Source organism: Pelodiscus sinensis, chromosome 1 (genome assembly GCF_049634645.1).
Source record: "Pelodiscus sinensis isolate JC-2024 chromosome 1, ASM4963464v1, whole genome shotgun sequence".
NCBI classification, from domain to species: Eukaryota; Metazoa; Chordata; order Testudines; family Trionychidae; genus Pelodiscus; species Pelodiscus sinensis.
The window spans coordinates 299,601,604-299,614,963 of record NC_134711.1 but is presented as its reverse complement, the minus strand read 5'-3'; the positions used below and the strand labels follow the sequence as shown (position 1 = coordinate 299,614,963).

Below are 13,360 nucleotides of genomic sequence, written 5' to 3'. Positions count from 1 at the left end.
AATATATTAGAGGGATAAATACCAGGGAGGGAGAGGAATTATTGAAGCTTAATACCAATGTGGACACAAGAACAAATGGATATAAGCTGGCTAGTAGGAAGTTTAGACTTGAGATTAGACGAAGGTTTCTAACCATTAGAGGAGTGAGGTTCTGGAACGGCCTTCCAAAGGAAGTAGTGGGGGCAAAAGATCTATCTGGTTTCAAGATTAAACTAGATGGGTTTATGAAGGGGATGGTTTGATGAGATAACAGGATCTTGGTAACTAATTGTCCATTCATTATCAGTGGGAATAGGTCAATGGAGGGATGATAGGAGTTACTATAGAGAACTTTCTGGATGTCTGGCTGATGAGTCTTGCCCACATGCTCAGGGTTTAGCTGATCGCCATATTTGGGGTCGGGAAGGAATTTTCCTCCAGGGTAGATTGGCAGAGGCCCTGGAGGTTTTTCGCCTTCCTCTGTAGCATGGGGTACAGATCACAGCTAGAGGATTCTCTGCATCTTGGGGTCTTCAAAGTATTTGAAGGCTTCAATATCTGAGATATAAGTGAGAGGATTATTCTGGGAGGAGTAGGTAAGATTCTGTGGCCTGCACTGTGCAGGGGGTCAGATTAGATGATCATAATGGTCCCTTCTGACCTTAAAATCTATGAGTCTAAGTGAATTTAGATATTCTGAACACCCAAGGAATTTGTCCTGAATGTTACTGAAATATAGCTGGTTGAGTGTGGGCAAATATTATATAACTGTCCTTTAACCCCAACTTTTCTTATATGCATGGAGATTTACCCACATAGGGCTTCATCCCACACTATTCATTTTTAATGCTGCAGGATCAAGGCCAAAGGACCTGGATGAAAATGCTCCCATTATTTTCAATGGGATAACTCTCATTAGCAAGACTATACTATACAATTGGGCTCCCTGCATTCATACAGCTTGATAACCCTCATTTTATCCCCAATTTTGCCCTCACATGCACCAGACTCACTCACACGCATCCAGGGATAGAATTTAATCCAACATTAGGAAACTCAGGTTGGACTTAAATATGGAGCCAAGTCAGCTAACAAGTGAGAGGCAACATATATCCAATAAGCCACTCAACTTCACTTCATACATAAATATATTTCTACTGCAGTAAAAAATCCGTATTATATATACTTACCACAGGACAGCCAGTGGAATTATACAAAGACCAGCTGAGAAGAGGAAACTGAAGCCTGGAAACCAAGCTACAGTGGCTGCATAGAGACTATTAAAGACTGCATATGAACAGGCACCAGTCATAACTTCTAAGCAGGCAATGCAAGCAAACACAGCACCTGTTAACATAAAAATATCTGGATAACAATACAGTGTTCTCCAAGTATTGAAACAAAAGTCATTCACTTTGATCAGAGAAAAGGATTAATAAAAAAACAAAAGATCCACGACACTTGCAGTTCCACATCCTACAATTACTATACAGCATCACAGTTAGAATGATTTACAGGGCACTATCTTCAAAATTGTTACGTGACCAAAGCAGGTTGTCAATGGAGATTATCTTTACTACCACTCTTCCCCTGTAACTCCTTTCTGTTCTTTCATATCAAGTCCAAACAACTGATTTTCACTTGCAGAGTTCTGTGCAACTCCACCTGCTACCTTATCTACTTTTTTCTTTATATCTATCTTTTCCCAATTTTGTTGTTTTTTCATGCGAACCCTTTATATGTTGAACAGCTTCCAGCAAATGTTCAACAAGGGTCTGTTCAAAGCAGATGCCTCTATCCTCCTTCTGCCTTTCCAAAAATAAAATTAAAAAAAAATCCCACACTACCTCAGTCTATACTTTTTGTATTATATTACCTCCACAACATCCCTTTAGATTGTATACTCTTTAGGAAAGGAAGTCTTCTTTCGGCATGCTTGCCCATGGCACAGCATTATGAATGCTTATGGCACCAATATAGCTAAAATAACCATAATAATTAAGCTAAAGAGGTCACAAATTCATAAATTCCTAGTTCAGAAAGCCAGAAGGGACCACTGTGGTTAACTAGTTCGATGCCCTGTATAACACAGAATTTCCCCCCGAATAATTCCTAGAACAGATCTTTTAGCAAAAACATCTAGTCTTGATTTAAAAATTGCCAGTGATGGAGAATCCACCATGACCCTTGGCAAGTTATTCCAATGGTTAAAAGGTTTTCCACTGTTAAAAAGGTAGGCTTAATTTCCAGACTGAATCATCTAACTTCAACTTCCAGCCATTGGATTTTGTTATACCTTTTTCAGTCAATAATAGACTGAAGAGTCTATTATTAAATATTTGTTCCCCATGTAGATACAACTAGACTGCAATCAAGTCAACCCTTAATCATCTCTTTGTTAAGCTAAATAGAATGAGCTTTTTGAGCCAATCACTACAAGGCATATTGTCTCCTGCATCAAGCCATTCAAGTACAGGCAATCCCTGAAAGAAAGTTCCTCATTTGTTGTTTCTTGCCAATTAGAATGATTAGAAAGAGTACAAATAAAAACACCTTTGTTTTGCTAAATATATTATAAATATTTAATAGCTCAAGAGAACTCTTGTGCTATAAATGAACTGGCACTTTCAAGCTCATCTTTGTCTCTTGGTAGGGAGATTATTTACAGGGATAGCTGAGAGATGTTGGACTTGTGTTTTGGAGTTCGGAACTGAATATTGCTTCTGTTTGCATTTCTTACTTATTCTACACTTCCAACTGCATTTCTGATTGATTTTGTGCCCTTGTTTTTGGTGGAGTTTCTGCTTCTGACTTGGTGTTACTCTGTGCTATGCTGTTTTATCTTGGATCCAATCTTTTAATAAATGCAAAATCACAGATTATGGTGCACACATATTTCAAACAATAAGCCATTCCTTACCATCTTTAAACTAAACATCAATGAAAACCTTGCAGAATAGCAAGCTTGGTTTTTGTACCTCTCTATACAAAGTGGCTACGTCTAAGAACAGCTCTTGTGCAAGGGGGGGGTTGTGGAAAAGGAGCCATCTACTCAGCTCCTCTTTGTGCAAAAGCCTCTTGCGCAAAAATAACCCCTAATTAATTATTCAAATGAAGCATGGCAATATGCTAATCTGCACTTCATTTGCATAGGCTTTTGTGCAAGAAGGAAGCAATATAGCTGTAGCCAGTGGTTTCCATTTGAAATCTAAACATACATAATTTCATATAGGTAAGAATTAGTGTCTTGTCATTTGGGAAACTTACTACTTACCGTAAGGTAGTGGTGAACAACTCTCTATCAGTGTTCTTGATTCTTTTCAGTCTTTCAAGTGTTTTGAACTTTGACCATTCATTTTTTACCAATCTAAATATAACTTGTAAAGGCTAACTAAAGACAAGATGTATTTTTTTTTCTGAATGTGAAAACTTGCACTTGTCAAATGCTATAACAAAACTGTATAACAGATCTTCACTTTTAACCTCACTTCAAGTTTCCAGGGGGTCACTGTTTTTGAACTCAAGTGCCAACCAATATTTTTCCATAGAGAAATTCTGACCAGGTGTTAACATCTAATCTTGCTTATGTTAACTTTTAAACAAAACAAAAGCTACTAGAATTCTATTAAAATAAAGTATTGTGATAATAGATAGAATCTGAAATTAAAATATTACTTTAAAAAGCTAGTACAAGCAAAGAAATGTAACCTCTGCACACATATATGTTATAAACATTTTATAAGTTAGAGCCCATTTGTTCTAAATAGGCCTATTTGCCTAATGACTTCATTTATTTAACAAATTCAACTCACCTTGTTCACTAGCCAGAACCACTTTCGACAACATAGACCGTAGAACTGGAATGGGCATAAAACATAGGAGAGAGGGCACCCTCACTGCAAAACAATATAATTATCATGAATCACTCAAATAATAGCATTTTTAGAATTTAAAGGTGAACTACAATGTTTTTTAAATGTTCTAATAGCATTTTTATGTGTCAAATGTCCCAAATAGTAAAAGTGATAGATGATTCAAACTATAATTACTATTATACTGAAGCTTCAAGGGGTAGCTGAGTTAGTCTGTACAGGATAAACTTAAAAAACAACAAATGGTCTGGTAGCACTTTATAGACTAACAAAACTTGTAGATGGTATCATGAGCTTTTATGGGCACAGCCCACTTCTTCAGATGCCCACGAAAGCTCATGATACCATCTACATGTTTTGCTAGTTTATACTGTACTATTATACTATAACACAATTATCTTAAATGATCTTAGCAGAGAAACATTCATAAACCCAGTGTATATACATGATATTAAAAGCAAAAAAGCCATAAAGCAGTATTTTCATTCGTCACATTTTTCATTTTTGAATTCACATTTAAAATCTAATACAAATTCGATAGAACATTACTTTTTTTGTTGTTTTTAAAATATCTTTAGCTTCTTTTAAAGGATAAGATGGCTTAATTATATAGTATACTAGCCAATTAGCCCGTCATAAGACGGGATTTTCTCCTGAGCTCGCTCTCTCTCCTCCTACTGCCTCCCCCTCTCTCTCTCAGGTTTCCTCCGCCTCCTTCCTCATTCTCCGTCTCGTTCTTTCTCTTCTCCCCTTTTCTCTTCTCCTCCTCCTCCTGCCTCTCTCTCCCCTCCATCTCTCCCTGCTCCCCTTCCCCTTCCCCCTGGGCTGCCGGGAGGGAGGGATGTGGGACAGTGACGTACACGGCCAGGGGGCGGGGCCGTGTACGTCACCGCCCCACCCCCCCCTTCCCCTCCTCCCGCCATGGGGGAGCCCAAACGGCCCCTTGTGCTGCTGGCTTCCCCGGCAGCCCAGCTGAGATGCGCAGCACTCAGCTGAGCACTGCAGCAGAAGGGGAAGGGGGGGGGGCGGTGATGTACACCACCCCGCCCCCTGGCCATGTACATCACCGCCTCCCCCCTTCCCCTCCCTCCGTGGTGGCTCTGCTGAGTGTTGCGCGCTCAGCTGGGCCGCCACAGGGGAGGAGGGGCGGGGCCGTGATATACACGGCCCAGCCCCCTGGCCATGTACATCACCGCCCCTTCTTCTCCTCCCCCACAGCGGCCCGGCTGAGGAGCGCAGCACTCAGCGCCATGGCAGGAGGAGAAGGGGGGGCGGTGATGTACACGGTCACACCCCCTGGCTGTGTACGTCGGCGCCCCGGCCCCCTTCTCCTCCTGCCGGGGCCCAGTTGAGCGGCGCAGCACAAGCGCCGCTCAGCTAGGCCCCAGCGGGGAGAGCGCGGACCACAAACGGCCACTTGCCTCTACTTGTTCCCTCGCTGGGGCCCAGCTGAGCGGCGCTCGCGCTGTGCCGCTCAGCTGGGTCCCGGCGGGAAGGGAAGGGGAGCAGGGCGCTGACATACACAGTCAGGGAGCATGGCTGTGTACGTCTGGGTTACAGACTCACAGACACTGGGCTACTATATATATGATAACAATTTTCACATATTTCATGAATCAAAAGGACCTGCTTTTGAACTCACCTAAAAACATGAGCAGTGTAGTTTTGGCAAAAGCAGCCATGACTATTCCTCCAATGTAAGAAAACATCCCAATGAAGACAATATAGATGTCCCTGAGACAATGTGAAAACAAATAAACTCCTAAAAAACTGGTCAGAGAAATAGAAGTGAATGTAGCCGCTCCATATCCTATATAGATTTCATTCCAGCAGAGTGGTTCATCCAATTCATACAACGTAAAAAGAGAACTCCCACCAATCCAGGTAAAAAAATACATCATGAAGGTAAAAAGCAAGACAATGATTAAAGTTCGTTTTTTACAAGTGGAAGCTTTAAAAAGCATGTACACTCCAGAAAATGTTTCTTTAAGACCTTCTATACAAGATACTGATGTGTTTTGCTGGAATTCTGATACACGTACTGTTTCCTCTAGCCAAAATATAATATAGAAAATATTAATAAGGTGAAGCAGAGAAGCAACCCCAAATGTCCATGGAAAGCCTAATCCCCTTATGAAGTAGCCAGAAGTCAGTCCTGCTAATCCAGAAGAAAGTCCAAAAATCAAATCAACCGCAGCTATGCGTATAGTTTTCTGCTTCTCTTCCTTACATAGGTCAGCTATAAAGGCAAAGCCTCCTCCAATGAAAGTTGCAAGGCTTCCAAACAGTGAACCAAAAAATGAAATTGCAAAAAAAATAGAGTGGGACAGGGAGAAATATGATAATGCACTGAGGAGAATGTTGGATATAAGACCTCCCACTGAAGGCAGAACTAAAGATTTTTTGCGTCCATGGCGATCCCCATCAGCTACAAGGATAATGGCAACCAAAATGCTGGGAACTGTGCTAGTTAAGTCCATCTCCATGAGAAAAAGAGAGGTCTTTTCTTGGACTTCCTGCAAATGGAAAAAAAAATGAAGTAGTTATGTGCCCAAAAAATTCTACTGGTTAACCTTTGTGCTCCCTTTCCCTTCCCTCAATATTTGTCACACCTCTTGTTGTATTTTGACTTAGGGCACCATCCTGAACACTATCATTTAGGCAACTAGTCCTTACATGATGAGTAGTCCCAATGTAGTCAACAAGCCTACTTTTGTGCGTATGCATTTGCAAATTCAGGCCTCTATTCTGTGATACCTTCAGCAAATGGACATTGGATCTGCTTCCACTCTTAGTGAAGTTGTGATAAAATTACTACTTCTTTATGGCCAGATGCTGATTCCATTACTCAAAAGAAGTAGCATCTTACTCCACAAATAATTCTATTGAAATATGAAATTTAGTGCAGAGAAGCAGGATCAGAATCTGGCTCTGAACTGTTATTTTATTTATCTATGCTACCTCAATAAATAATGATGCATATAAAAGAGAGACAGTAGGTCTTCAGAATTACAAACACCTCAGGAATGGAGATTGTTCGTGACTCTGAACTATTCATAACTTGGAAAAATGTTATGGTTGTTTTTTTAGAATTTTACAACTGAACATTGATTTAATACAGCTTTGGAAATGTATTATGCAGAAGAAAAATGTGTCTTTTAACTATCTGACTCTAAATTAAATAAGCACAGAAACCATTTCCCTACCTTGTCAATTTTTAAAAAAATTCTCTTTATATTTTAGAAGTTTGTGTTTAACGCAGTACTGTACTGTATTTTCTTTCTTAAATTTTGATTCTGCTCTGCCTGATTCCTTACTTCCAGTTCCAAATGAGGTGTATAGTTTACTAGTCAGTTTGCAATTGTGATGTTCGTAAATCTGAGTACGATTAGTTTTATGCTATACAGTATAACCTGGCACATCTATCTTCTTTTTACTATATATTTTAGAAATGTGTGTCTGTCTATCTGTCTGTCCATCCACGAGTCTGTTTGTTCAAGAACTCCTCTTAAATGGTAAGAGCTAGGACTACCACATCTGGATGTAGCTTCCTCTTATCATAACTTAAAGCTAGGTAAGAATTTAGTCATGCCAGGACAATGGGCTAGACCTGGAATTTGATTGTTTGTCATAAAATGAAAAGGGAGGGGTCTGGCAGGAAGGAGTTATATTGCAGAATGAGCAGCAAGGGGACCAGGACAGCTATAACTCCATTAAGCCAGCAGCAGACGGGGTGGAGGAAAGGGAAGTTATCTACTATGTATTTCAATGAGTTCGTCTGTTTGTGTGTCTGTCTGTCTGTCTGCCTCCATACCTCTGGGGACATGCACCCCTATACTAACTGTGCCTACTACAGCTGAAGTGGCCATGGACAGGTGCTTCTCACCTGGCCTCAAGCTGCTATGGTGAGAGAGGGCTGGGGTTGTCTTCTCTCCCCAGGGCAGCCTGCATACTGAACCCCTCAGCCCCAGAGACAACCCAGAAAAATTATTTAAATGAAGAAAAATAAAACTTATTTCAGTTAAGGACCCAAGCAATGTTGGGTAAATCTTCTAGTACTTCATATTATCACATAGTATCATATGACCCAAGAAGCAAGACCCAAGAAATCATTTCCTCCACTCTACTCTGTGCTGATAAGGCCTCAGTTGAAATACTGTGTCCCGGTCTGGGTTTTCAGGACCGATGTGGACAAATGGGAGAAAGTCCAGAGGAGAGGAACAAAAATTATTAAAGGCCTATAAAACATGACCTATGAAGAAAGACTGACAAAAATGGACTTGCTTAGTATGGAGAAGAGAAACTGGAGGGGGGGGGACATAAAACATTTCCAGTACTCATAGGTATAAGAACTGGGAGTACATAGGGTGTGACAGCACCCTCAGCCCATGCCCACGACTCCACTTCTGCCCCCGCATAGAGTCCCAGCTGCTGGCCTGGCCTGCACCCGGAGTTCCTGCTCCTGACCCCATGCCCAAAGTCCCAGTAGCCTGTCATATAAGAAGCCATACACAGGGCCTGCAGCCCAGAGAGCCGGGATGAAAGCTTTCATCCTTGGAGTACAGCGCCTCGTACAGTCTTGATCCCTGCAAATGCAAACACCAGATGGCCCTTATCGACCGGAGCCCATGCAGCTGAGCTGGGAATGTAGTGAGGAATAAATCACATCAACCTCAATTTCAACTTCATGAAAATGCTAAGAGTGGCATGGGACCAGTACTTGCACACCCAGTAAACAACTGTGATATAAATAGTGAGGGAATTCCTGTACCTAGACCTCGGAGGGTACCCTGAATTCCCCTTCTCCCAGCTGGAGCCACGTCAACCGTGGCCTTTGAAGTGAGGATCAGGAATGGGACTCCCCACAGTAGAAGGGACATAAGCATTCCAAGTGCCTTTTACTCTTATATGCATTGCATTGCTCTATAGTGCTTGCTAATGTGCACCCTGTAATATCTGTATAACAACAATTCAGCATCCTTAACTCTGTAGTAGCAGTGACATAGTGAGACTAATAAAACAAACTATCCCTGTTGAAGCAAATCCATTATCCTGTTCGTCCATGGCCCTGTGAGTTGACACAGCCCTGTGCCCAGCAACTCTAGTGTAAAAAAGGACTAAAATAACTCTGAAAGTTCACTTGGAGCTTCCAAAGTATCATGAAGTGGTGGTGCTGGCCTTTGTTTACTTGCAGAGTGGGTAAGATGGATGGTGCTTCAAGCCCACTCAGGATAGTCTAAGATCCTGAAGAAAATTCAGTAGATCTTAAGACAACCAAGGCTCAGGTGTTCACAGGAAAGGCAAGCCCCCTATTCTATTCTCTGGCCTGCCTTATCCCATGCCCTTATGGCAGCCCAGCTGTCTCCGAAGTCATATTGTCATGGCCTTTCTGCCTACATTACTGCTACTCTGAGGGGCTTTGATAACCTGGATCTGTAACCAGGTCAAAATGTAGGCTCATGCTTTGGTCCTTAATAAATTCCCCCTAACAGGTTTTGAGCCAGAGAAATGGGTTTTCTGCTGTTTCCATCTAGTTTCTGTTTGAGAACAGAGAGCAAGCTGGGGCCTAGAGAGTGAGGAAGGAAGCCACCTGATAAGCACAAAAAAAGGGTCAAGGGATGAAAGGGCCCTGTGTACAGAGTGCAGCGGTGCAAAGGAAAGACAGGCATCCTGAAAGGGGAGAAGGGATTATCCTAAAGAGGAAAAGAGGAGCATGGATAGGGAAACTACTTGTTCTGCAAAGACAGCAGCAAGGGGATGGGAATCAACAGCCTGAGTCAAAAGGGGATAACAAACAACACAGGCATCCTGTGAGAGAAGGATTAACTGCAGTTATGAAGGCAGAATAATAAATTAATGAGTAGCACATTTGGCACAGTTAAGAAGCTAACGGGACCCTATGATGCATGATGCTCCATCTTGTATACAACGTTTCTTCACGACAGCTGGCACTCCAGTAACATAGTGATGAGCATAATAGAAATAAATGCCAATACAGGTAATAAAATGGTACTTTACAAGATTGCCCCATGTCATCCATCTCACACAGGACTGCTCAGAATATTGAGTAATCCATAACATAAAACAGTCTAAAACTCATACAGGTATGACAGCCCAAACCTCAACACCCTTAATAACATTAAATAAGAAAAGAAAAATGATGTGTGTGTGTGTGAGTGCATGCATGTGTGCGTGCCCAACACAAGTGAAAAAGGAGGCCAGATGCTCAGGTCCTGTAAATTACGCATCTCCATTAATTTCGCTGGACTTGCCCTGGTTTGCACAAGCGGATCTACTCCAAGCACAGAGGGCAAGGGGGAACATATGTCATTCATATTTAGAATGCATAAACATGATCAATGGCCAGTTTGTAAAGTAAATGAAAATGAACATAAAAAATTATGGGCCAACTCCTCAGCTTGTTTCACCCAACACAGCTCCATTGAAATAAATGAACAACACAGATTTAGAGTAGCTGAGAATCTGGCCCTATTTTGTTAATCTGCAAATCCTCTGTACTCTAAATTATGATTACACAGAAAAAACAAATCATAGGATACAAAATTAAATGAATGAAAATGAAAAAACCCTTGACTTAAATAAAGATTAAGTCAAGTGAGGAATGTTGTGCCTAAAGCTGAATAACGGCCAGTATAGGACAAATTGATAGTGGATAATATAATTAAAGAACGTTACATACTAGCAAAGGATACTGCATGCATTGGATGATAAATAATGTTTCAATGGAACGCCTCTGCACTCAGTTAAAAGAGGTTTTGTTCAGTCCAGTAATCAGAAAGCACCAGCTTTCATTCAAGTGAATTCTGAATCTCTTTTTAATTAATTATAAAATGAATGCATTTTCCCAAAGCTTATAAGATAATGAATCCAAGTGCCAGAAAGGCCTTATCTATCTTTGACGATATCTTATGTATTTTTATAGAACCCAAATGCTCTCCTGTCATCTTACATTTTTCTCATTTTGCCCTGACATTATTGAGATTGTTTGTGGGGCCAGAAGAGGCTTTTCAAAGGAACTGCACAAGATGAACAGAGAGAATAATTTGTCTCTTCCCTGAGAGGATGATAGAAACAGAATTTGAGGAACACAACAGCAAAATTGAGGGCATCTGTGTGTAAAAGTCACTAATACTTGGACTCTCTAGGAAAATTCACAACACATGGTGCAAATGTAATCTCAGCTAAGTCTCTGGAGTTTAAATTTCTCAGCCAACTATTTTCACACACTTGTAGATAGAATTCTCTCTCATTGTGGAATCTTGGCTCTACTGAAGCCAATGGGGATTTTGCCCTTTACATCAATGGAGCAAGGATTTCATGCTCAGATGCTACGGTGATAAATGTGGTATAAAACACAAGCAGACAGACAAAACCATGATTATTTCAGAGTTTACCTGTAGTACTGGAATAATGAAAATCGAAAACCAGTAGGGCCTACGCAACAGAAAAATTCTTTAAGACAAGATTCTGCTTGCTGGAGACCCATTGTCCTGAAAGGAGTTATCCAAGTACAGTGAATATAAACTTCAGGGGGTAACTGAGTTAGTCTATACAGGATAAACTTAAAAAACAAAAACTGGTCTGATAGCTCTTTATAGACTAACAAAACATGTAGATGCTATCATGAGCTTCCGTGGGCACCGCCCACTTCTTCAGATGACTGGAGTTTTGAGTTTAGGATGTGCAGACCCAAAATAAGTAGGGGAAAAGGGGGAAGAAAAAAAGAAAGGGGGGGGGCAGGAAACAAGGAGCAGAGGTTATGAAAAAAAATCAAAGGGAAAAACAGGAAGGCAGAAGGGTCATCAGTAAGCACCTGAAGATTGGCCAGTTAAAATGAAGCAGAGACTCTTGAAGAATTTCACAAGGATTCCATCCCACCATCAACCTCAGCCTGGACCAGTCCACACAATAACGCCACTACCGTACATTAAATAATGGACAAATCTCCACCACTCTATACCAGAAACCCTCCGATCGCTACACTGACCTTCATGCTCCAGCTTCCATCCCAGACACGTTTTTCAATCTATTGTATACAGCCAAGCCCTAAGATACAATCAGATTTGCTCTAATCCCAAAGACAAACACTTACAGGATCTTTATAAAGTATTCGTATAACTGAAATACCCACCTGGAGAAGTGAAACAACAGATTGACAGAGCCAAAAAAGTACCCAGACATGAACTACTTCAAGACAGACTCAAAAGGGAGAACAGAATTCCATGTGTTATTACCTATAGTCCACAACTCAAACCCATCCAACACATTATACACAATCTGCAACCCATTTTGGAAAATGATCCCTCACTCTCAGAAATCTTTGGGGAAAAGCCTATTCTTGCTTACAGACAAGCCCCCAACCTGAAACAAATTATTTCCAGTAATCATGCTACACAACCACATCATAAGCCTCCAGGAACCAAGCCCTGCAATCAGCAGCAGTGCCAACTCTGCCCACTGCCAAGCGAATTCATTACTGGAGCCAACAACGTAAGCCACCAAATCAAGGGATCATTCAACTGCACATCCAGTAATTTGATCTATGCCATCAAATGTCAACAATGTCCCACTGCTATGTATAGTGGACAGACTGGACAGTCCCTACGAGAAAGAATCAATGGACATAAATCAGATATATGTAAAGGGAACATACACAAACCTGTTGGACATCACTTCAATCTACCTAATCACTCTTTAAAAGATCTCTAGGTGGCCGTCTTGTCACAAACAAACTCTACCAGCCAAATACACAGGGAAATGTTGGAATTACAGTTCATCTGCAAGTTCAAGTGTCATGCTAATGGACTCAATGGGGATAAAGGGTGGCTGGGCCATTACCAATCTAACATTCAATGAAGGTGCAAACAGCTCTTTGTGTAGATTCCTGTGTTAGTAACCCCCCCATCTAAAGGCTTTGATCCTTATCTGCTTTATTTTAACTAGCCAATCTTCAGGTGCTTACTGATGACCCTTTTGTTTTCCTGTTTTACCTTTGATTTTTTCACAATCTCTGCTCCTTGTTTCCCACCCCCAAATATTAAAGTTTTACTTTTCTAAGCATGTACTATAATATTTTGAAAATCAGACTGGATTTCAGGGGCTCTCCATCAAATGTCAACTACAAAAAGACTCAAACTAAGTTTTTGTGAAGTTTAAATGTTCATATTAGAAATCTGTAGCAAGAAGATTTTTCTTCACGTGTGGGTTTTGTAGCGGCTCTAATGAAAACAATATGACAGAATATAGCTATGTCTACACTCGCACTTTTGTCAGTAAAACTTTTGTCTTTTTTTGTGAAGAGAAGCCCAGACCCTGACGAACATACGTTTTACTGACAAAAGCAACAATATGGACAGTGCCATGTCAGCAGATGCTCTCCCATCAACATAGCTACTGCCGCTCACGGGGACGGGGGCTTAATTATGTCAACAGGAAAGTTATCTCCTGTGGGCATAGAGCTTCTATGTGGGAGCCAGAACAGCAGTGAA

The 13,360-nt window shown here is 41.1% G+C and overlaps 1 protein-coding gene across 1 annotated transcript in view; it reads right to left on the bottom strand.

Moving 5' to 3' along the window:
• SLC46A3 (solute carrier family 46 member 3) overlaps positions 1-13,360 on the bottom strand; it is a 32,861-nt gene that overhangs the window by 11,601 nt on the left and 7,900 nt on the right. The window contains exons 3-5 of the mRNA XM_075919212.1: positions 5,494-6,367; positions 3,792-3,875; positions 1,170-1,326 (exon numbers count right to left, since the gene is read on the bottom strand). Coding sequence (XP_075775327.1) covers positions 1,170-1,326; positions 3,792-3,875; positions 5,494-6,367 — 1,115 coding nt within the window. The remainder of the gene's footprint in view (positions 1-1,169; positions 1,327-3,791; positions 3,876-5,493; positions 6,368-13,360) is intronic.